This window comes from Ranitomeya variabilis, chromosome 3 (assembly GCF_051348905.1).
Source record: "Ranitomeya variabilis isolate aRanVar5 chromosome 3, aRanVar5.hap1, whole genome shotgun sequence".
Taxonomy (NCBI): domain Eukaryota; kingdom Metazoa; phylum Chordata; class Amphibia; order Anura; family Dendrobatidae; genus Ranitomeya; species Ranitomeya variabilis.
Window position 1 is genome coordinate 473,079,080 of NC_135234.1, and position 24,130 is coordinate 473,103,209.

Here is a 24,130-nt window from a genome sequence, read left to right on the forward strand (position 1 = left end):
ATGTCAAGAAAGTCTTTCCTGTTTAATTTCTGTTTCTTGTTGCCCGTTTCAAAATAGTTCAGCCTGCATTAATCAAGAACATCACGTGTTAACTCCATGATTGGACGAATCACCTAAGGACATGTCTGTACGAAACGCGCAAGGTTTTGTACCCCTTTTTTCCCTTCCCCATTTGTTGTTAATTTTTAGTCTATGTTTGATACCAGGATTTTTGTTTACTATTTCAATAAAATTTTTCATTGTTTACAATTTTTTGGTGAAGGCTTTCCTTTGTTTTTCCTGTGCATTAACATTTGGGGATTATGATAACTTTTCCCCTTTTTGTAACTTGTACACAGTTTCTATGCAAATCAATGAGTTGTACATGTCATGTAAGGCCTCTTTCACACTTCTGTCTTTTTCCTCCCGTCGAAATCCGTCGATTTTTGAAAAAACAGGATCCTGCAAATTTTTCTGCAGGATCCTGTTTTTTCCCATAGACTTGTATTAGCGAAGGAATGTGACGGATGGCCATCCGTTTCATCCGTCGTGCACTGGATCCGTCGGAAAATAGCGGTCCGTCGTGCGGAGAAAACGTTCAGAGGAACGTTTTTTTCTGCATGTTGGAAAAATCGCTCAGCGACGGGTCCTGCGCTGTCCGTTGTTGGCTACAATGGAAGCCTATGGACGCAGGATCCGTCGCTGACCGTCAAGCACAGGAATCCAGAGACCTATCCCGTTTTTTCGTTCTGGGCCCAGAAGGATTTTCAAGTCACGGGAAAAAAAAAATCTCTCTCTCTCTAGAATCTTATACCTGAAAATGCAGGCAGGAACTCCTTCGACGCATCCGTCATAACACTGGATGCGTTGCACATGTTTTCCACTATTTTCACAACATCCGTAGATACGTCGCTTCACTGCATTATGACACACCCCGACAGATGGAAGTGTGAAAGAAGCCTAAGACTTTTTATAGCCATTCTTCATGGTAACTAATGAGGAGTGCATGTATCTGTTCTTCAGTTTGGCCCTGAACAAGGGCTGCTGACCGAAACGTTGGCCTTTCTTCTGTACAGATTTGTTGCTGCACCATCAAATAAACACTATCATTTGTTGAATATAAGTATGCCATAGTTTTCTACTTTAATTGTAACTGATGAGGGTCTTAGAGAACTGGGCATTCCTCCAATAAATGCATAACTTAAAGTTAGCATGACCATCCAATTGTACTTTTGGCCAACATTTACATTTTTGCACAGAAAGATCACCAAGTGCAAATAAGAAGGTGGGGGAGTAGGTTTAAAAGAAGATCATCCAAATTGTAGTCTGTCAATCAACCAATTATAATACAGAAACAAAACAATACATATACTATCTAGGCGGGGGCTTGACAGTGACTTTGGCTTCAATACAGGTCATGTCACCCCTACATTGCAGCGTAACTCAAGCAAGTGGGATCGCATTGCAACCACAAGGTATCATGAGGAGCATGTTGCAAAAACTCCATATTGTCCCAACTAATTGCGACTTACTTAACACAGTTGTGGTAACCTGGAGGGGTCACATCACCATCCCACTCGTACTATGCTGCAAGATATCAGCGACACACAGCGATATTTGGCTGTGTGACCTGTGTCATGGCCAAAGTCTCCATGTACCTCGGAAGGCAGGGGCCTCGGAAGGTGGCGGTTTTGGCTTGAATATAACCAAAGGCCAATATTAATTTAAAAGTATCAGTCCAATTACAAATACATTGCAAAAACCATGCTTTATGGGTAGGATCTCATCAAATCTTTTCTAATGTACATCTGCTCCAACATTTACACAGAGGGCAACCGGTCTAGTGTATTTATAATGATACATATTGTTGAAGAGCCAGTTTGAACAATCCAGGTGTAAATTTAATTTAGTGTACAGACAATAAAAGAATCTATGTACGTTCATAGAAAACGACCTAAAAAGTTATCAAAACTCTCACAATTAATAAGTAGTATTAATATTTTTTACATTTTATAATAATAGTAACAGAGCTCCTAGTGAACGATGTGGATGGGCAAGGCTTTATTTACAATATGTCCGTCTGTCTGCATGCAAAATTCCTTGGAAGATATATTTCAGGCAGAGTCTTTTCATGTCCAAGACTTTCGCAACTGTGTAACTTTCTCCATCCAGTGGGAAATAACATCTAATGTTGGCGAGAGCTATGACAATAACCTTTCATCAATTAAAAAGAAGAAAAAACTTCCCCTAATAGCCAGATGGAAATCCAATGTCTAACATAGCAAACTCCAGAGTATGTCCCCTGGCAGAGCTCCCGCTGTGCTAATTGACAAGTGAAGAATTTAAAGTGTCGAAAATTATTCTGCATGGACTGAACTGAGACTGGCAAACTTACGTCACATGGAAAACAATTACACATCCTCCAACGGGGATGCGGCTGCTGTCTGCCACTGCAATGAAAACGGGTCTTTCAAGAGCCTAGTGGCTGATAACACAGAGGGCAGATTTTCTCGGGTACTTTATATGCACAACACAAGGAGGCTGCAGCTATTTCACTTCTGCTCTGAAAAGTACTACCGCTGCTGCTTCCCCTGCACATTGGCGCTCAGAAAGTTATCATTAATTCCAAACACAATCTTGCAGCTTAAGAAAAGGTTAGACTCCAGTGAGAGTTCCTTTCCTAAGCTGCTTTGCCATTTTCAAAGGCCATTTAATTGTTAGCTTTGGGAATGGAAGGTGGGCTGCACCAAGGCAAGAGCTGGTTGCATTAAACCTGTAGAATGAAATGCCAGCTCAGCATATAGCGGTGGCTGCACAACACCTTGTAACACTGACAAACCTTAATTGGGACTTGATAAGAAGAAGGTAGTCATAGTGATTGGGAGGAAGCAGGAAAAAAAGGTTTGATCTCGAGATCACACTGGGGGATTATTTCTTTCTTTGCAGTCATTTATTAAAGTGATGTGCCTAAATGGATTAAAATATCTGCAAACCTTTTTTTTTTTTTTTGAAGCCCCGATAAGCAAGTCTACATCCTCCTGCTGATATAATGCACAAACCACCACATTACAGGAGAAAATGCAGAGAGAAAATAAAACAGCAGCAGATTGACACAGGAGTGTGAAATTGGTGGAGATGGGATCCACAAACAATGAGATCTGAAGGGTTTTTTACAGCACGTACACTCTTCCAAATCAATGATACATTTTACAGTCCTTTAAACTTGGGAGATTTTACTTGCCATAGGCACTGGTCTCAGATGAAACATTAAACACGTATCGGATTCTGCATCTTAAGAAAGCCTTGGCTTTCACGGTCAAGAAAGTTGTCATGGAAGTATAGAGAGAGGAAATACAAAGAGATTAAAGCCAAACTCCACTGAAAACCTAAGACGTTTTCCCTTTATACACAAAATAGCAGCTTAAGGGGGTTTCACGTGCTGGATTTTTTTGGTTGCATTTTAAGACACTTTTTTGTGGCAAAAACTGCTGCAGCTGTAATTCCCTAGGAAAATATAAAGTACACTATGAGCAGTGTGTCCTTGTGGCTTCCTCCCCTCACATTTTACAGCACACGCTTAGTATGGCTATTTTTCCTGAGCCACAAAAACGCATTACATTTTTTTTTACATGTAAAAAAAGTAATACTGTACAAAACAAGCATAAGAAAATAAGCACACGGCATTAGACTTTGGTGGACCCACTTCAGGAAAAAGCCTCCATCTTTCTGATAAAACGGTTTCGATGGCATTTTTTCTGTCGTTTTTATCACCGGCAACACATCACTAGCGAGCACCTTCCTAGCAGAAGTACGGCCACGATTCTTATTTTAAACACTTTACAGTTTCCGAAATCTGAAGCAGTTAATAGAATTGAAAAAACACTGAACACGTGCACAGCAATGTCATTCTTACATTGCTGAGCTTACGTTCAATTTTGTTCAAGGGGAATCTGCCTGAAAAAGACGTTGTGTGTGCACATACCATTAAATGGGTTGTCCACTACACCGGACAACCCTTAATTAATCTAAATGCTTGGCCCCCATAAAATAAAAAAAAGCCTATACTCACCTCCCGTGCTGCCCCTGTTCCCGAGGTGTCGGCACTCACTCTCCCCGGGGCTCTCATGCGGTTGTTGTGACATGTGACCTCGGCACCTAATCAGCGCTGGCATCACTGTCCACACCTTTGGACAAATTGAACATGCAGAGGACGTCCAGGCTGCAGCCGATCTCAGACTTCCTCTTCATGTTTAATTTGATAGGAGGCAAGGACAGTGATGCCAGCGCTGATTAGACACCGACGGAAGCCATGGGGAGAGCGAGTGCCCACACCTCAGGAACAGCGCCAGCATGGGAGGTGAGTAGAAGCCTTTTTATTTTATTGGGGCCAATCGTAACGTATGAGAAGGCGTTGTCCAAGTAGTGGACAGCTTCCTTAAAGTAATGAAGTAGTACAAGTACTATTTTTTTTTTCGGCAGCTTTTTTGTTTGTGTATTGAGATGTCAGTGAAAATCAGTCTGAGATCCCACCACAACGCACGGACTGGCTCTGGCTCTCTTGACCCAAGCGTGACAGCCTCATAGAAATACGTGAAGCGGTCACGCTCAGGTCAAAAGACCCATGGTCAGTCCATGCACAGCTGTCTGAATGAGCCTTAACAGTTTAAGAAAAGTCTATGGCCCCGATTCAACATAGTGGTTTTCTGGACTAATTTGCTGTTTAATGGCTTTAGTATTTGCACCTCTATACGTTTTGCGCCGTTTTTAAGTTTGTTCTTTTTTTTTTTTTTTACATTTTTTTCCTTGACAACTTTGCTTATCCAGATGTTTTAGATAGATTCATGAAATGCAACTTTTACCAAATACTTCCATTTTTGGTGCATCTCACTCAGGTCCCTGTCTGCAGTAAGCTTTCTAGAGAAGTTTTTAATTTCACGCATTTTTGCGACTTTTCAGAGGATTCACAACTTTTGTTTCTGAAAAGTCACAAAAACATTTTTTGGACCGAATTTATTAACCACGCTCATCATTTTGAAGAATTTGGAGCAAAAGATGTCAGCAAACACCACAAGCCAAGAAAAAGAGGTGACTTCAATAAATCGCAAATGATGAATCGGGCCCTATGTGATTCCATGTAAACTCTTCACACAATGCATTTATAGACACGGCAGGCTGCGTAGTGTTGAATCTTAGGGTTCGCTCACACCAACGTGTATTCTCTCATGTGAGAGAATCGGGCTTATTGTGCTAATGACACTCGGATCAAACTCTGCTAGAGTAGAGTGCCATGTTTTAGTGTGATCCAATTCTCTCGCATAAAAAGAATCGAATCAGAGGTGCAAAAAAGACAGAGAAAGTAATTTCCTCATTGTCTGTGTAAATTGGACTGTACTCGGATGACATCTGAGTGCAGTCTGATGTTTTACACACACCCATACACTTGTACAGGTTAGGGTGCACATGATCTGATCATCGGAGGCACTCACAGCATGTTGCAATTGTTCCCTCATGTTGAATGGACACGGGGAGGAAAAAAAGACACAGATCGGCACTGTCACACAGTATAACATTGGACAAAGTGCTATCCGATAAAACATTGGCGCGAACCCTAAAAAAAAAAAAATGTATGTGGAATTGCAATAGTGAGGAATTGAGGTTTTTCTGCAGTAAACGCTCTGCAAATCTGCAGCAAGAACAGGAAAAAAAAAGGTAACATTGCTAGAAGTAGATTGTGATTGTTTTGGTTTTTTTTGTATCTGAGATTGTAACCCGAGAATGTAACCTCAAAGTACATTTGCAGTAGATATGCAGCAAGTTTTCAGAAGCACGTAGAAACGCCAATGCTTATTACGATCGCAGCATTATGAATGAGATTTTTTTAAAAATGTCTTGCACATGCTGCATAAATTGACAATTTCTGTAGATTTAATGTCCACAGAATGTAACTTCTTAGGGAGTCACTGTAGATTTCACACTTCTAAAGAGAAAAATGTGTGAAAATCTGCAGATCTTGCTCCTTAAAAAAGAAACTTATTGGTGAGAATCAGCTTACCACTGTGTGGACAACTCTCCTAAGAACAGATTTTTTTTTGATCCACAAGAATGATGGGGAAGGTAGATTTGAGTTTACCTGCAGTCACATGTAGAGTACATACGATAGTAATCGTGCGGCGTATACGCGGTGGTAATAGTGTGGAGTATACGCGGTGGTAATCGTGTGGCGTATACGCGGCGGTAATCGTGCGGCGTATACGCGGCGGTAATCGTGCGGAGTATACGCGGTAGTAATCGTGCGGAGTATACGCGGCGGTAATCATGTGGAGTATACGCGGTGGTAATCGTGCGGAGTATACGCGGTGGTAATCGTGCGGAGTATATGCGGTGGTAATCGTGCGGCGTATAGCCACTCCATTACTGCACTGCAAATATCCCATATAAATACTGGTGGCAGTTATAACTGTGGGGTGTAAAAGTACCCTCAGATCATTCAGGACAATGCACTTCACCCATTACATCGTTAATTATGCAAAAACTCAAAAAACAACATAAACTGACATTGTAAGTACTTCTAATCATATTAAAGTGCTTGAAAAAACATATTTAGGGAGATATTACCAACAATTCGCTAGCTATAACACTAGGAGGGACATCTGCTCTTCGAAGAACCCAAATCATCAACCTGATGTATTTATCAGCCGGGCTACACATTCCTTATATATATACCCAAAGTAAACAGGATTTTGGAGGTCACTTGTGTTCCCAGTCGCCTGCCCTAAGAGAAGCAACAGAAATGAGTAAAGCGCTAACATTACCATAGCACACAGAATGAGTTAATCCCATGGACATGCTCCTTAGCTACAAAGCATCCAAGAAAATGTGTAGATTGACTAATCCAGCCTACAGGTCAGAATCGGCATAGCTAGCACAAAATAAGGATTTTTCTCCATTTTACTCCTAAATAATGAAGTTAATCAGGATTATCCACTATTCAGGACAGATCAGCGGGGATCTTAGCAAAGCTCTGTGATTAACCTTTAGTAATACAATGACATATAAGAAAGATGGTCAAAGGACAGGACTCAAAAAGGACAAAACAGAACGCCAGGCAAATCAGAACATGGAAACGGGGCGAGGAAAAAAGGTAAAATCTACAGCTCCAGAAACCATCATAGGGAGTAACTGCAAAGTAAGATGATCACGGGCTCATTACTAATCTTCCTCCAAGGCTTAGGAAACTCATTTTTTTAAAGTTTTTTTTGCTTAGTAACTATTAAACCACATATAACCTAGATTATAAGGAAATGGTTTATGTGGTCTCTTTAGATTTGAAAAGCAAATTTGGATTTAGGTGATTATATAAAAGTTTAGACTTCCAAAAAGAAGAACATGTGCACCCCATCATTTCATTACAGAATGTGAGGATCGCTCTCTGTATGACTGTGGTACAGTTTCTGCAGGCATCATGAATCATGATACATTATTGGAAAATATAAACATTTAATATAACAACGACTCACAGTATTGGGAAATATGGGATCTGTATATTAGTAAACGGCCCGCCACGTGCCCACAGACCCCCGCTCCACCATTTCAGCACCCTGCCTATGTAGTGTAGAACACAGCTCAGCCTGGAGCTTCCAGGAACGCTAAACTCCACTAGACATTTCCCGCACCAGAAAGAAAATCCATAGACTTTACTGTCCCACAAAGCTGACCTAGTTTTAAATCCTCAATCTCAAGTGTTTTATCGCAGCCTGAATAATCAAACAACCTGGCACCCATCTGTATCTAGATATCCTCTATTTGCATGGTTGTAAAATAGATATTGTTGAAATTGCTCTAGGAGGGAAGAAATAAAAGAAATTACCATATTTTATGGCATCCCGGGCACCATAGTGACAAATGGAGAACCAGAGGTACAGATAATGGGGGAAAGGCAGGTACTGAAGCAGGATGTCTGAGAATAAGAACCCCGGACTTTAGAGGATTTCTGCCTGCTTGCATATACATATCTGGAATGTAAATACGCACAATCAGTGGGTCTAAATCCAGGGTTCAGGCTCATCTTAGCAGAACTTTAGTTATAAGGCATGATGGCACTATGAATGCAAAAAAAACAATAAAAAGGGCTTAGGTAAATATTGAGATTGGGAAGCACTGTGTAAAATGAGCCTGAACCCAGTGCAAAGGTCAGTGGTGAGCAAGAAAGAAATATACCATAACACAACTGTTTACTTTCTCAAGGAAGACACAGGTAACAGTTGCACGTTGAACAGTAAAAAAGTTATGTTTCAGCTCACCCCCATCAGCAAATCCATGAGAGTCCACAGGAACATCCGAGCAAGGAAAACGCCACCGCCCAACGTCCTCTGCTGAGTAAGTAAGAAAAAAAAAATCCAGCTCCGGAGTAAAAGTCATCAATTTTATTTCCACATATTTAAAATTCGGAAAAAGCTGCTTGCAAGTAACTGCACAACTATTTCAGAAAAGAAATGCTGTGGACAAAGAGCACCATGCGTGCTCGAAACGCGTTCAGCTAACTTATGGCTTCTTTTCTGAAATAGTTGGGCAGTTACTTGCAAGCAGCTTTTTCCGAATTTTAAATATGTGGAAATAAAATTGATGACTTTTACTCCGGAGCTGGATTTTTTTTTTCTTACCTACTCAACAGTTACACGTTACGGTGTCTTTAAGACAGAGCCCCAGTCCAAACTGGTGCACAGCCCGATTGTGCTTACTGGTAGCCGCTGTCGGTGCAGTCATTGAAGACTGGGACCAATACACATCCTCAGACCTCCTCCAAATAGCTATCCTAAAATACCACAGTCCAGTGTTACCAAAATGTAGAAGGGAAATGTATGAGGAACTGCGCCGGGCGCAGCGGCAGAAACGACTGCGCCGGGCGCAGCGGCAGAAACGACTGCGCCGGGCGCAGCGGCAGAAACGACTGCGCCGGGCGCAGCGGCAGAAACGACTGCGCCGGGCGCAGCGGCAGAAACGACTGCGCCGGGCGCAGCGGCAGAAACGACTGCGCCGGGCGCAGCGGCAGAAACGACTGCGCCGGGCGCAGCGGCAGAAACGACTGCGCCGGGCGCAGCGGCAGAAGCACCAGATGCAACTGAGCCAGGTGCAGCGGCAGAAGTGACAGCCCCGGGTATACAGATCTATCAGAGATCCTGATATCACAATTGTGGTCCTACATTCTGCTGTACGCGGATTCTGAAGACGGCACACCTCCCAGTACATTCAGCTCTGCTACATCTGTATAGTCTGAACTACTTCATTACAGAAATGAATGATCACTTCAGGAACAGACGCAGATCTTGGAGCGGACGGTGCTTTGATGTCACCTCTGTGGAGTAAATAGCACGTGGCTCTAATATCAGATCAGATTAAGGAATAATCCCGACTATGGGCCATAGGGGTACAGATAATGGTGCGGGGTTACGCCAGCCCACCCATCCTGGCCACACAGGGCAGGTAGGGTCCTCAGGCAGGATTCTGTCACAGGATATTTATGAGCGCAGCGGCTTCTTCACATCAGGTTCTCCCCACAGGCTGGAGGATGTAAAGTAGTCACAAGATAATGTATTGCTACAGGGGGCGATGAAAGCGAACCCTGCACATGTGACAGGGGGCTCTCACCACTGCTAGAAGGCACAACTTCCAAAGTAAAACTTGTTGGGATTTCGCCCCCCACCTCCAGCCCAGCCAGACCCCCATTCACCACAGGAAATATAGGGACGTGGACAGCGGTGGGCACCGACACGCCATTGTGCGCCCCCACAAGAAATCAGGCAGAAAGTTGACCTTTTTGGAAGTCTGAATGGAGCTGTGAAAGGGGGAGGGCAGCACCACAAAGGTGTTCAGTCACCTACTGGGCAGCACTGGAGCCTGCCCATCCACAGGGACATGTCAGGATGTAGCAGCGCCGGTTCCGTGAGGGGCAGCGGCGCCGGCTCCGTGAGGGGCAGCAGCGCCGGTACCGTGAGGGGCAGCAGCGCCGGTACCGTGAGGGGCAGCAGCGCCGAGTTTGGCATTTGGCACAGCTGCAGGTAACAGACAATCCGGAGCTGAGCAGCCGTCATAATAATGATGTGTCCGCTACTACCGAGCTGGATCCAGCCCCAGAACAATGGACGGGGTCTGGATCTGTGGATTCAGAAGCCTCCTCCGGTCCCGGGCACAGCACCGCACACCCCCGGAGCCGGGACCGGTGCTAGCCCCTGGGCTGCACAAAGTTTCCCAGGACTGCTCCATCCCTCCGGCTCTGCTGCATCTGTGGGAACCGGCTCTCACTTACCCTTTGAGCAGCTCCCTCATGGCTGGGGAAGTACGGCTCTGGCTGCAGGAGGTGAAGTTCCGGGCTCACACGGACCGGGAGACGGCAGCTCGCACTGCAGTGATCGCAGCACTACACCGGCTGAGGAGAGCGGCGGAGGAGGAGGACGGGAGGAGGACGGAGGAGGCCGCCTGCAGGCTAGACGGGGCGGGACTGCCAGTAACCCTTTCTGCACACCAGGGAATGAAGGCAAGGAGGGCTCTGCCTGCCCGTGTAGGTGCCAGTGCTGTGCCAGGTTCCACGTTGGTGGCTGCACTTTACCACTGACACTTGTCCATGCCTCCTCCCTGCTGGTGCCTAGTGACCGTGCCTAGTGACCAGGATGAATGTTATGCAATTTATGTGACCAGTGAATGATCCAAAGTCATTTAACCCTTTAAAAACACCAGTTAGTCACTAATAAGTGACATTTTTATGGCTCGGACTGGCCCACGGGGAACCGATGAATCCCCTGGTGGGCCACTTATATGGGCAGAAGTTGGCACAATACACGTGAATCTCTATGTACTGACAAAGCAGCATCTCGCTGTTCACTAACAAAGCACCAGTGCATCATTATATAGAGGCAGAGGAGATTGTGAGTGAGGGTAATGTAATATGTGCATGCAGCTAGGGGTCCCCAGAGCCAGTTATTGGTGGGCCCTTATATTCCCTGTCCATCACGGCCTAGAACCACTTTGGGCCAGGCTGGACTCCTGGTTGGGTCCTGAATGGTATTCTAGTCATCCTGCTATATGCACCTACGGCTACTTTCATACTAGCATCGTGCACTGCACATCGCTATGCGTCGTTTGGTTGAAAAAACGCATCCTGCAAAAGTCCTTGCAGGATGCGTTTTTTCACCATTGATTTGCATTAGCGTCGCATTGCAACGCTTTGCCACACGTCGCAACCGTCGTGCGACAGTTGCGCCGTGTTGTGGCGGACCGTCGGCTGCAAAAAACGTTACATGTATCGTTTTTTGCTGCCGACGGACCGCCATTTCCAACCGCGCATGCGCGGCCGGAACTCCGCCCCCACCTCCACGCACCTCACAATGGGGCGGCGGATGCGCTGGAAAAATGCATCCGCTGCCCCCGTTGTGCGGCGCATTCACTGCTAGCGTCGGTACGTCGGCCCGACGCTCTGCGATGGGCCGAGTACGACGCTAGTGTGAAAGTAGCCTACACTGTGATCACTGATCAGTCATCCTTAGCCGATTACTCCAGTCAGTGAAGGATCACTCTCTGCCCACTGTGATGCCAGCACCCATGCCCATAACCAGGTTGGACCAGGATGAACCCCAATATATTTTATGCAGGGCATCCTTACCTGTATGATTGTATTGGAAACCAAAATCATCAAACCTTTGAAAATAAGACTTATTCAAATCAATAAAGTGTGGCACCTACCAAACCTCGATCCCAATGGTTATGACCAGTCCAGAACAACTCTGGGTAAAGCCTGGTTCATTTGATTTTTTGCAGGACACAGCCAAACTCAGACAGCCATGTTTCTTGTACTTGAAGAAAGGACAGGTTTTTATAAGTGCCAGTGCAGCGCCCCAGAGTCCTGGTTGCTGCAGTAATGTCATTCTTCCACCAGGGGGAGTGATATTATGTCTGAGGGTAATAAAGGAGTCCATCCTTCCAGGTATCACCAAACATACACCACACTTCACACTCCAATCCACCAGGGGGAGCCATGCTCCTATCTAGTAGGGCACTCCTCACAGAAGGGTAAAACTGGTGGGTTGGATAGAAAGTTAGACAGACGCTGCCTGGGTTTGACCCAGGGAGAACCTGTCAGGCAGACAGGGGGAAAGGAGGAACATCTGAGCTGCAGACAGAGGGTCTCTGTCAGGGGTGGGATCCTGACAGAGGCCTAGCGGGATAGAAAGCTACGGAGCTGCACCTGCCCCACGTGCGGCAGTATCCAAAGAAAGGACACAAAGCGAACTGTGTTGTAGAGAGTGAGAAACGAAGTCACAGCACAAGGAGAAAACACCGGGAGGAGTTCTGCCACGAGATAGGCAGCCTCCTTCTGAGGCGCGTAGCCGGTGGCTGGACCACCGAGGGAGTAATTGACTCTACGCATTACTTCAGAGACCGGCAGGACAGTCAATTCCAAGTTGGCTGCCCGACCTTAATACCTAAGAAGACACGGTGGCAAATTGTGGGGGTCGGGGCGTCTCCAGGGTCCCTATAAACAAGCCTCAGGCCATCCCAGTCATACGGGTTTGTCCTATCCATACCATCTGGGGGACAGAGAGAAGACATCAGAAACATCCACGAAAGTTGTGAGGACCTTACCGAGTTGCTCAGCAGGGAGGGACTACAACACACAGGCGCTAGTAGGAAGGCTACTGATTTCCACCTGGATAGGGGGACTCTGGATTTGCCTTCGGACTGGCCGGACTCTGCCTACCCTGTGGTCCGTACCCTGGACTGTGGATGCTGAAGCTTCCAGTAAAAGGTAAAGAGACTGCAACCTTGTGTCCTCGTTATTCCCTGCGCCTCACATCGTCCACTATTACCATCCACACTTCTAGGAAGCCCTGGGGACACACTTCACCTGTGGGAAGGTATACCATCTCGCTGCTGTAACATCACCCCAGCGGACCCCTAAGCAGCGTCGGTCACCCTGACCGAATACCACAGGTGGCGTCACGAACACCGTACAAACTACACCTTTAATTGGACACCCCTCAAAGGGCCACAGACCGGGTCAGGCCACCGTGACATCCCCAGAACTGAGAAGGACCCGCTGCCGAGTACCCCATTGCCCTTACGTGGGGGCGCTCCAATTCTTGGCGTCACGAACAGGATCTACTTAAGCCTGACAATCGGGTCATGTGTGCCTAAGAACTGTGCCAGAATTGTGATTGGAACTGTGATTTATTGCAAAGACTGTGTATTGCCATTTGCCACCAAAATTCCCGCCAAAACTGCCGCCATTACAGTGCCACGAGGAGCGCAGGAGAAGTAGAAGGGCATGGAGTTGTGAACGAACTGAGAAGCGCGAAAGACAATGGCCGCCCAATCTAAATATCTCTGTACCTTGAGGACGTGTCCGTCAGCAGCCGAGATCCACCTCCTAATCCTTAATGGCGGGAGGAGACAACAAAAACGAAACCACCCACGAAGGAGAGAGCGGGAAAAAGACCAGGAAAAGGCGAGCCACGTGGAGGACGCCATGGCGAGTTGCCCAGGACCAGAGCGTGGGGTCGAAGCAGAGGACTCCCCCAGCTACCCGGAGGGGCACCGTAACCAGTCCTCCACCGCTGATGCTGATTTCCTGCAGGCCGGAATGGAGGAGCTGATTGACCGGCTCCTGCAGATGCGGGTAAACACCAAGGCCGCATACCGGACGACACCTGAGGAGGATCCCTCGAAACCGCCACCCCTCCGCTCCAGGAGCCGCTGCCGGCACCGTCGCAGATGATGCCGCCGACAGAACCAGTCAACACCGGGGACATCGCTGAGGCCGGTAAGCGCGCCGACCCTGCCCCAGAGACAGAGGGACTGCTGATAGGCCCCGTCGCAGCGCCACCTCCTCGCGGTACCCATCGCCTGCAGCGTCTAACACCATGGGACCAGGCCACGGGCATGGAACACATTCTGAAGGCCCCAATCGCGCCCACTACCCTGCCGGGTTAGGTGTACGCGGAGCGGACTGTGTACCGCTGGGTGAACCCCGGACCAGATTTCATAGGGTTCCCCGGGGCTGAAACACAAAAAGGGGAGACTGTTGAGGTCCTAAGCTGGGAGGATTACCAGGCCCAGCTTGCCCGTAACTGGGAGAAGGAGGAGGAAAGACACCAGGCCCAATGTCAGGCCCACGACCAACGCGACCTGGCAGTAAAGGCCAAGGCCCGCAAGAACCGCACCACCCACCAGGCCCCGCGTAAGCAGGGCACAGTTGTCACCTTCAAACTCCAAGGGGGATGGGGCTTCATCAAGGAGCCAGGCCTGTACGCAGAGGTTTTTGCGAGCAGGAGGGACGTGGAGTCCCACCTCTGGGAAGGCCACCCAGACCGAGACCTTTACCCGGGAGACACCGTTACTTACACCAGACATTTCGGTGAAAAGGGCTGGTTCGCCTTAAACGTGCACAAAAGGGGAGACACTGTGGCACATCCTGCAAAAGGCCCAGCTAAATTGTCTCCTGTGGCAACGGCGCCGCCTTGCGTCCAGACCACTGCTACGACTACCACGACCACTGTCACCCCCACCTATACCGCGACTCGGATTACCACTTGCACTGTCATCACGACTGTTGGCTACTGAGCCAACACCCGTGGTGGTCCACGCCAAGATTACCCCCGAGAGGAAAGCAGTGGGTACTCAGACCCCCAAATGGGATGAGAGACCTCCCTATGTAGTACCAGGTGGTAGCCAATACCCAAAAGGTCTACCCCTGCCGGTACTACCTCCAGAGTGGTTTAAATAAGCCTCGAGCCACGGCAATGTAAATAGTTAACTGTTTCTTTGCTGCTTGAACCCGTCCGGGGTTATTCTTCTTAAAGGGATCCCTTTGTTTACCCGGGATCCCTATTGTTTCTAGTTTTGCACAAGCTCATCATTGTTTTACCAAAAGAACTGCCGAATCATGGTCGATGAATGATTCACAAACTGTTGCTGTAAATAGTTTGCACCTTCTTAAAGATGCTCTCTACTGGTTTTACATAGAAGGCTTTTACAGAGACTGCCTCTTAACAGAAACTGCTGTTAATTATGCTGTAAAAATAACTGCTTTGCTTCACAGACCTGAAGAAAAACCCGTTGGTGCGGCAGAATTCCGGGTCAGGATTACACGTCTTGTAGCCCACCCAAGACCAACGTTCTGGGGTTTGTAACGGGTCCCTCACCTTCTACCACGTCATGTTGCCTTTAAGTAAACTTGCAGATTGCTGATGTGATAATTTTGCGCTACCTCAAAAAGACTTGAGATTTCCTCTTAAAGGGAATGTTCGTTTGTTGCACTTTCGCCTAAAAGTGATAATGTTGCCTTAAGTAGTTAGATAGTGATAATGTTTATACATAGCTGGTAGTATGTAGCCAAGAATAGGAAATGTTAATGAATAAAATTGAAGTAAACTAAAGAAAAATGCAGTGAGCCCGTAGGGGTAGATAGATAGTCCTGCATGTGAAAGAAAAAGGAAGAAATTTTAATTAGCACTTTGAAGTTTTCTAGTATACCCTTAAAGGGTACTCGCACTTGAATAAAGAAAGACACCGTTTATACTTGCACTTAATAGTATAGATAGATAGATAGTATACCCGTATGGGTAATGGTCGTTCATAGTTAGCTAATAATTGTAAGTCATACGCACAATGTAAATATGTTTTTGTTTGCAACGTTCAAGTGTTCTCACCTCACATAAAGGGAAGCATTGTTATATTTACTTGTTTAGAGCATTCCAAAATTTGTATGTCTTTTTGCTGATGTATTGTTGTTTTCTTTTCCCAGCCCGGGAGTGCTGGACTTAACGGAGGGGGAGTACAGCACCCCAGAGTCCTGGTTGCTGCAGTAATGTCATTCTTCCACCAGGGGGAGTGATATTACGTCTGAGGGTAATAAAGGAGTCCATCCTTCCAGGTATCACCAAACATACACCACACTTCACACTCCAATCCACCAGGGGGAGCCATGCTCCTATCTAGTAGGGCACTCCTCACAGAAGGGTAAAACTGGTGGGTTGGATAGAAAGACAGACGCTGCCTGGGTTTGACCCAGGGAGAACCTGTCAGGCAGACAGGGGGAAAGGAGGAACATCTGAGCTGCAGACAGAGGGTCTCTGTCAGGGGTGGGATCCTGACAGAGGCCTAGCAGGATAGAAAGCTACGGAGCTGCACCTGCCCCACGTGCGGCAGTATCCAAAGAAAGGACACAAAGCGAACTGTGTTGTAGAGAGTGAGAAACGAAGTCACAGCACAAGGAGAAAACACCGGGAGGAGTTCTGCCCCGAGATAGGCAGCCTCCTTCTGAGGCGCGTAGCCGGTGGCTGGACCACCGAGGGAGTAATTGACTCTACGCATTACTTCAGAGACCGGCAGGACAGTCAATTCCAAGTTGGCTGCCCGACCTTAATACCTAAGAAGACACGGTGGCAAATTGTGGGGGTCGGGGCGTCTCCAAGGTCCCTATAAACAAGCCTCAGGCCATCCCAGTCATACGGGTTTGTCCTATCCATACCATCTGGGGGACAGAGAGAAGACATCAGAAACATCCACGAAAGTTGTGAGGACCTTACCGAGTTGCTCAGCAGAGAGGGACTACAACACACAGGCGCTAGTAGGAAGGCTACTGATTTCCACCTGGATAGGGGGACTCTGGATTTGCCTTCGGACTGGCCGGACTCTGCCTACCCTGTGGTCCGTACCCTGGACTGTGGATGCTGAAGCTTCCAGTAAAAGGTAAAGAGACTGCAACCTTGTGTCCTCGTTATTCTCTGCGCCTCACATCGTCCACTATTACCATCTACACTTCTAGGAAGCCCTGGGGACACACTTCACCTGTGGGAAGGTATACCATCTCGCTGCTGTAACATCACCCCAGCGGACCCCTAAGCAGCGTCGGTCACCCTGACCGAATACCACAGGTGGCGTCACGAACACTGTACAAACTACACCTTTAATCGGATGCCCCTCAAAGGGCCACGGACCGGGTCAGGCCACCGTGACATCCCCAGAACTGAGAAGGACCCGCTGCCGAGTACCCCATTGGCCTTACGTGGGGGCGCTCCACCCTCCATCTGATATTCATGCATTTTTGGTCTAAAGGTTCATTCGGACGTCCGTACAAATCGGTCTGAGAATCGGTCTGAGAATCGGTCTGAGAATTGGTCTGAGAATCAGTCTGAGAATTGGTCTGACAATCGGTCTGAGAATCGGTCTGAGAATGGATCTCAATGCACTGCCAAGACAGCCTCATAGAAATACATGACTCTTTCACGCTTGGGTCTGGAGACTCGTGGCCAGTCCGTGCATGGTGGGCCGATCTAGGACTGATATGCATGGACCTCTGAATGAGGCCACGTATTTGGTGAGTTCTTTACCTCAGTATTTGTAAGTGAAAGCCAGGAGAGGGACAATCAGAGGGAGAGTGTAATAGAAACATATGCACCACTTCTGTATTTATCACCCACTCCTGGTTTTGGCTTACACATACTGAGGTAAAATACTGACCAAATATTGAAGGTATGAACGTGGCCTCTGGCTCCGATTTCCATGCCAGTCCTGAGAAGGGGTTGGGGTGGAGAGCGAGGCACCTGATGCATTAAGAGGGACACGGCTCTTAATGAATCTGGTAAATCATGAAGTTGCTTGCACCTCACCATAAGTCTTACTCCAGTTAGGAACTGTAGTAAGGTTTGTAATCTATGGAGCATCGACGCTCCTTGTGACTTGGATGAGCGGGATTCTTGACACCCCAGCATACCCCAGCTCCCTACTCCCACTTTATCATAGCTGGACGAAAATGTTGTGAAAACGACAAAACTCACAAAACTTTCCAGCAGCCTTGTGTTGTGCAAAAACTTTTTGACTTTTTAAAGCTATTACACCAGTTTTCTGGATTAAAAGCTTTGATGAATTGAGGTCTATGGGTTCATTTTACCATCAGTGTGGCAAATGCTTCTCTCTCATGCAGAAAAAAAAGGTGAAGTGTGTGAGAAATTAAAATTCAGTTTGAAAACCGTGGGTTAGTGGCTTAGGACTTTACAAGGGGACATTGCGCAGATGGCCTACAGACATGTCCCCACAGAACACTGTGATCTGTTTGGTAAGATCATGAAAATTATCGAAAATAAAAAGCCATATAAAAAAGCCCAAGCACTCAGGGGAGCAGCAGGAATAAAATAAGAGCGAAAACAAGGCCTTTTTGACCTGGTGACAGGTCCTCTTTAAGATATGAGTGAGAAACTAGCTAGTCAAAGCAGAAACCACCGTCAGCATTGAGGGTCTGGCTGCCATTTATCCTCTTCACAGCTATCTAACCTGGTGAGGAGATTCCGGGTGATGGTCACAAGGGTGGCGTTCCTGTGTCTGGTGCTCATCTCTAGGGCTACACTGCGATGCCATGTTGCAATTCTGCAACTAATGATTGTCAATGTGGCTAGGAGAACAATGCGATTAGCAGTCCAAGGTCAGACATGCACAATTGACACCTTTGCCTTATATACATTAGACCGTCAGACGAACTCATGGGTTTCGGCAGGTTTGGCCGACATTAGTCTAATATGTATATTTACATGACCGACTGGCGGCACTAAACGACAGCTGATCGGTAAAGAATACTGATCGGCAGACTTTTACTAGCACAGGCAGACCAGGGTTAACAATGCAAACTGATCAATCTGTAATAAACCATAGTGCACATAGGCTGCCATTGGCCCCAGCAATGTAACTCCTGTTGATGCAATGCCAAGAATGATAAAAAGATCATTTCACCCACTGGTTCATCAAATGATGAGGTTATGGCGGAATAAGCGTTCGTTCATTCATTCACAATAATCTTTCAGTGTAAATGCAGTTTGAAGGGAGTCTGTCAGCAGGATTTCACCTCCACCTACTATTTATATATGCATGTCACCCTTTCAAGACAAGTTCACCAATATCTTTAGATGACCAGTCTGTTCCTTCATTACTGAGAAATTAGCATTTTAATTGATATGCAAATGACTACTGTAGATCTGAAGCCTCTGTCACTCCAGCTCTATTCCCTGACCACCGCCGCCTCCTCCTGCTTGATTGACAGCTTCTGTGCTGTGTGACTTCAGGCAAAGGAACTGTCATTCAAACAGAAGGCAGCCCTGGTAGGATAATAGAGCCAGAGCGACAGAGGCTTTAGATCTACAGCCTCAAAATTGTTTTCTCTACTTTTGCTACTTTTTGTATGGATGCTGGCTAACTTTTTCCTTTTTTTCTGTTTAGTACTCTGACTTTCAGAACTTGCAATGTTTGAACGTGCAATATCCACATACATACACACACACTTTGTATACATATTTCTAACGTATGGCAGCATCTTTTGCTGGTACATTCTGAAAGACATTTTGGCTGGACATTTTTGTCCATACATTCATATACACATGTGTTGGTAAGTAATATATAATATATATGTATGTTACATATCTAATCACTAATGGTCCCCCCTGCCCGCTCAGTTTGCCCACTGTAACGAAAGGTCAGGGAAGCATATTGCATATTACATATTGCGTGTCTACCTGTATGTGACCCAAGCACTGGTGTGTGTCCTAATACAGTCACAACAATGACTGCTCGGGGCATAAACTGATTAACCTTGCACAGGTTTATTACACACTGGGAAATCTCTCATTCACTATTTCCAGTAATTCCATAAAGAACATTTTTATCCAGAATTGAACACTATATTTTGAAGCTCAGGGACTATGTGCAATGCCAGAGCGCTGCAACAACCGATTCCTACTTACTGCAGTCTGGGGATGTGATATTCCATACAAAATTGAGTTTCTGTTTTAATTGAAATTATTCTCCAAATGTTAGGCAACTGGGGAGGTGGCACCAGACCTCATAATGCCTCCGTACCATTGCTGAGCATTATACCATACCCTATAGACTTTATTAAGTTCTGAATTTTAATGCAGTTTTTCAGCTAAAGCCAAGAATGGAATATAAAGCTTCAGCAAACATTTAGCCATAGAGTTTCTTGGAAAAAATGCTTGAAAAACATGAAATAGAAACACTGCAAAAAACATGGCAATAGTAACCTCATATTGTCGCTTGGGATGCAAAGGCAATTTTTGCTGTGACTCACTGTGCTGCCAAAGATGGCAATATTCAGCTACTACACTGCAAGCGCATTGTAACCAGCACATTGCTGCACAGTCACCACAATTTCTGTGGGTTTGGATTCTTTGCAACTCGTATGTCACTGCTGTAGCAACCTGCTGGTTGCTGCACGACAATAATCACTTAAATGGGTTATTTGGGACTTGTGTATTTTTCCCTGTGGGGCTACGAAATGTTCTGCCCAGTGCGGATCTCTGCCTGCTCATAGTGGTCACAGACCAATCCTGCCGATTATCCTGCTGTCTCATTAGACCTCACGTCAACAGAGCAGCTCGTCCTCTTGTCTGCTCTGTTGACAAGGTGTCCCTGCCAACTTCATGCTGATTGACAGCTGAATCCCCGCACTTCGAGTTGGCTGTCAATCAGCATGCCATTAGCAACACACGAACTGACAACAGAGCAGAAGAGAAGAAGCTGTTCTATAGATGAGACGTCAACGGAATCCACAGAATTGCCGGCAGGAGTGGTCTGTGACCGCACTGAGCCGGCAGAGATCAGTGTCAGACAAAACAGGTAAGTAGTTAGTTACTACCTGCCTGTAAGTTCTTACACCATAAGAAAAAAATACTAAAGTTTTGTATAACTAGGCCCCCATACACATTAGACTAAAGTGAGCCAAACCCGCTGATATTGGTGGGATCAGTCTAATGTGTATCGGTGCCTCCTGCCTCTCCCCTGACAGATGGTCTTGGGGAAGAGAAGAATTCAGTTGTTGGGCTTCCAATCACTGATTATTTGGTTTTTCCTGGAGATGCGCCATGGCCAGAGGCGTCTCCTTAGGGAACTCAGATGTGCTTGGCCAAGCATTTCTGTGTATGGGGGAGTCGGGAGAGATAGCTGTTGGCTGAGTCTAGTGTTTATTGGGACTTTACATCATCCTAGGAAATGTAGCATCAGCATATTGTGATCTAACTCCTGCCCATAGAATAGGTTAAGGGTTGGAATGCTTTGGAAAGTGTGAGATCGTGGTGAAGATCTGCACCCACAGTGAAGATTGTGGGAGTCAGGATAACAACACTGTTGGAAGCTATTGTTAATTCATCTTTCTGCGTGTAAAATATCTCACACTTGTGGGATCCTCTTTTTTTGCTGTTGTGATCTCGTCCTCCTCCTTTTCTTTTTTGAAAATTCATTAATGTCAGAAAAATTGGATGTCAGGTCAGAGCTTTCAGATGTGTCAAATTCAGTTGCTGAGAAATTGACATGTTTTGGTCGATATTGATCCTTATTTATAGAGGTGCTTTTAAGGATTGATTTAGGTGTATGTTCAGACATATTGTGTTTCCATGAGTAGAGTTAGTTATGTTTTTTGTCCATGGAATCTCTATGGAAATTAATTTTCTTGTTGGTCATAATGATTTCTTCCAGCTTTTTTTTTTTAACACACAGGTATTTAGTTTGTCATAATCAGCAGAAGTAGAAAAACTGGAAAAGGAGGTTTTAATAGAGTCCATTTCAGTTTTAAGGGAGGTCAACCTTGTTTCCTCTTCTTTTATTATGAGTTTCATAAGGTCGAATGAACAATTAGATGGTACATTATTCCATCAGGAATTTGTCTGAAAAAACATAGGTAGGTATCTTTTTTATTTGAATTCCTCTAGGAATTATTTGTCTCTCCATATATGTACTGAGATTGTTTCTGTCCCACCATGTACATAGTTCCTGATCAGAGACTTTCTCAAGTTGACTCAATCAAGAAGTTGTCCACTACTTGGCCAACTTCTTCTCATACCCCTCGCTTGGCCCCAATAAAATAATAAAGCTTATACTCAACTCTTATGCCAGCACCTTTCCCGCGGTCTCAACACTAGTTCTCCCGGGACTCCCATTCTGTTGTGACATATGACGCCAGCGCCCAATCAGCGCTGGCGTCACTGTCCCCGTCTTCGGACAAATCGAACATGAAGAGAAAATAAGACTTCATCTTCATATTAGTTTTGTCCAAAGGCAGAGACAATGACACCAGTGCTGATTGGGTGCCGGCGTCACGTGTCACAACACCGCACAAGTGCCCCGCGGAGCGCTAGTGCCAAGACCGTGGGAATGGTGCCAGCACGGGAGGAGAGTATAAGCTTTTTCATTTTATTAGGGCCAAACATGTTGATCCATGTCATAGTGGTGGACAACCCCATTAATTCAAGACATGTGGACAAGTCTTGATTAGAATCCCCAAACACGTGAGTTTTGTATGTTGTAGATCCATATTGGTATTGTAATTGCATATATGTAGGTTAGCTTGAATGATCACAAGCAATCATGTATTTAGAAAATTGAATATAGAAGTGATCAATACTTAAACGCAACTTTTGACAGGAAAAAAAATCTTGTAAAATTGTGCAAAAATTGTATATATAGATGAGAAAAATTTATTTTCGCACGGGGCAATTCACCAGTCAACAGAATAATGTCTATAGAAGATACAGAAATATAAAGAGCCTCACCGTGCCCTTTCTTGTCGGGACTTGAATAAATAAAACTTCCTTTTATTTCATCCGTTATAAGCTAGGGTATGGTTAAAAATGCAAAGCGATTCTAGCGCGTTTCCGGCATAGCTGCCCTTAGTCATAGAATATGCAATAATTTTATGTATAAAATGGTGCCGATATTCACAGCAACCTCCATACCGAAAAGTAACAATTTACAAACATTTGAACTCACAATAAAGGGACAGTAAGTCTACAAATAGGGAAAGAATAAAATAAAGCAGAAACACTTATTTATTAGTCTGAAAGGATCTTTGTAAAGTCCCGAGACGCATGTCCTTGTTCAAATCTGGCTGAGAAAACAGAGGTCTGTCACCTTCTTGTCCTCTCCATCTCAGACTAGATGGGGACAGAGCTCGGTTGGCCTAGTTTCCTATTGTAGACAAAGCAGTAGGAAAGGATTTTTCTGTTTCAACCTGCCTATCAGCCACAGACAAAGCATTCCCAGACCTGCCGACCCTTCGTCCAAAACGTATTGCTCTATAAAAGCACAATGTTCCCAGCAAATAGTGTACATGACGTGCACCAAATGTATGATATGTTTTTTTTAACACTTCTTGTTCCTACCTTGACAGTTTTGACAGGTCTTGGGAGGATAGGGTGTGGTCACGGGTCATGAGCAAGTTAATACAATAAATGTACATCGGCAGTGATTTGGAAATGTGACAAACATGCCGTGGGAGGTGGAAGAAATGTTCTCTGTGGGGTTTCCTCTGTGGTGATGCTTCAAGGGATTGGAACAGTTGTAGCTGGGTCAGACACCCTCTACAGGGGATAAGCTCTCAACTAAAAGGGAAAAACTCTTAAGAAAATGACGTACTGTTTAAACAAGGTTTTGAGGGTATTTTATTTTTCATTTTGTCAATTTTTTCTTTAAACATCACAATCTCTATTAAAAAAAAAAAATTGTAACTGTCACACTGGCCACTTGGGCTATTTAAGACTATACTCCCTGTTCTTTACAGAAGACTTTTCAGAAGCCTCATTATCATCACTGACAGGATACAATGAAGGTAACACCTCCCTGCACAGCTGATAACTCGGAATACACTATTCACAGCCAGTGATTTCACAGCTGATCCTGCTCTGCCACCCTTTACAATGACCTTGCAAACACTTATTAGATGCTTCAATACCAGTGTAGGGTCGGAGTCAGACTGTTGCTGGTATTGTACATGTAGATTTCCTAAAAGAACAGACAGTAAAAGTCAATGAAGATCATCCTTTTCTGATTTATGAGGGGGCATGGATGAAACATGCACATTCCAATTCCCAACATAAAGACAATGGGTTCTGCTACTGTTCCATAGGAACGTCCATATGATTATCCAATATAGGTGCTGCTTACTCTTAGCTACATTTACACAAAGCGCTAGATAGATGACATTGTGGATCAGCAAGACATTAGTAGTGTAGTCACATATGGCATCATGCTCTTGCTGCAGGGAAATAAAAATATGAGACAAACCTATCAGTCTAAAGAAGAAGAAACAGCTATTTAAACATCAAAG

The 24,130-nt window shown here is 45.5% G+C and overlaps 1 protein-coding gene across 9 annotated transcripts in view; it reads right to left on the reverse strand.

Annotated features, from left to right (window-relative positions):
* Positions 1-24,130, reverse strand: part of DMD (dystrophin) — a 3,762,639-nt gene that overhangs the window by 207,250 nt on the left and 3,531,259 nt on the right. For 2 of the 9 annotated variants that reach the window (XM_077296696.1, XM_077296697.1), the window contains exon 1: positions 10,283-10,553. The exons of the other annotated variants lie outside the window; for them this stretch is intronic. In XM_077296696.1, the coding sequence (XP_077152811.1) occupies positions 10,283-10,302 (20 nt within the window). In that variant the 5' untranslated portion in view covers positions 10,303-10,553. Of the gene's footprint in view, positions 1-10,282; positions 10,554-24,130 lie in introns of those variants that run through there. 9 annotated transcript variants of the gene reach the window in all.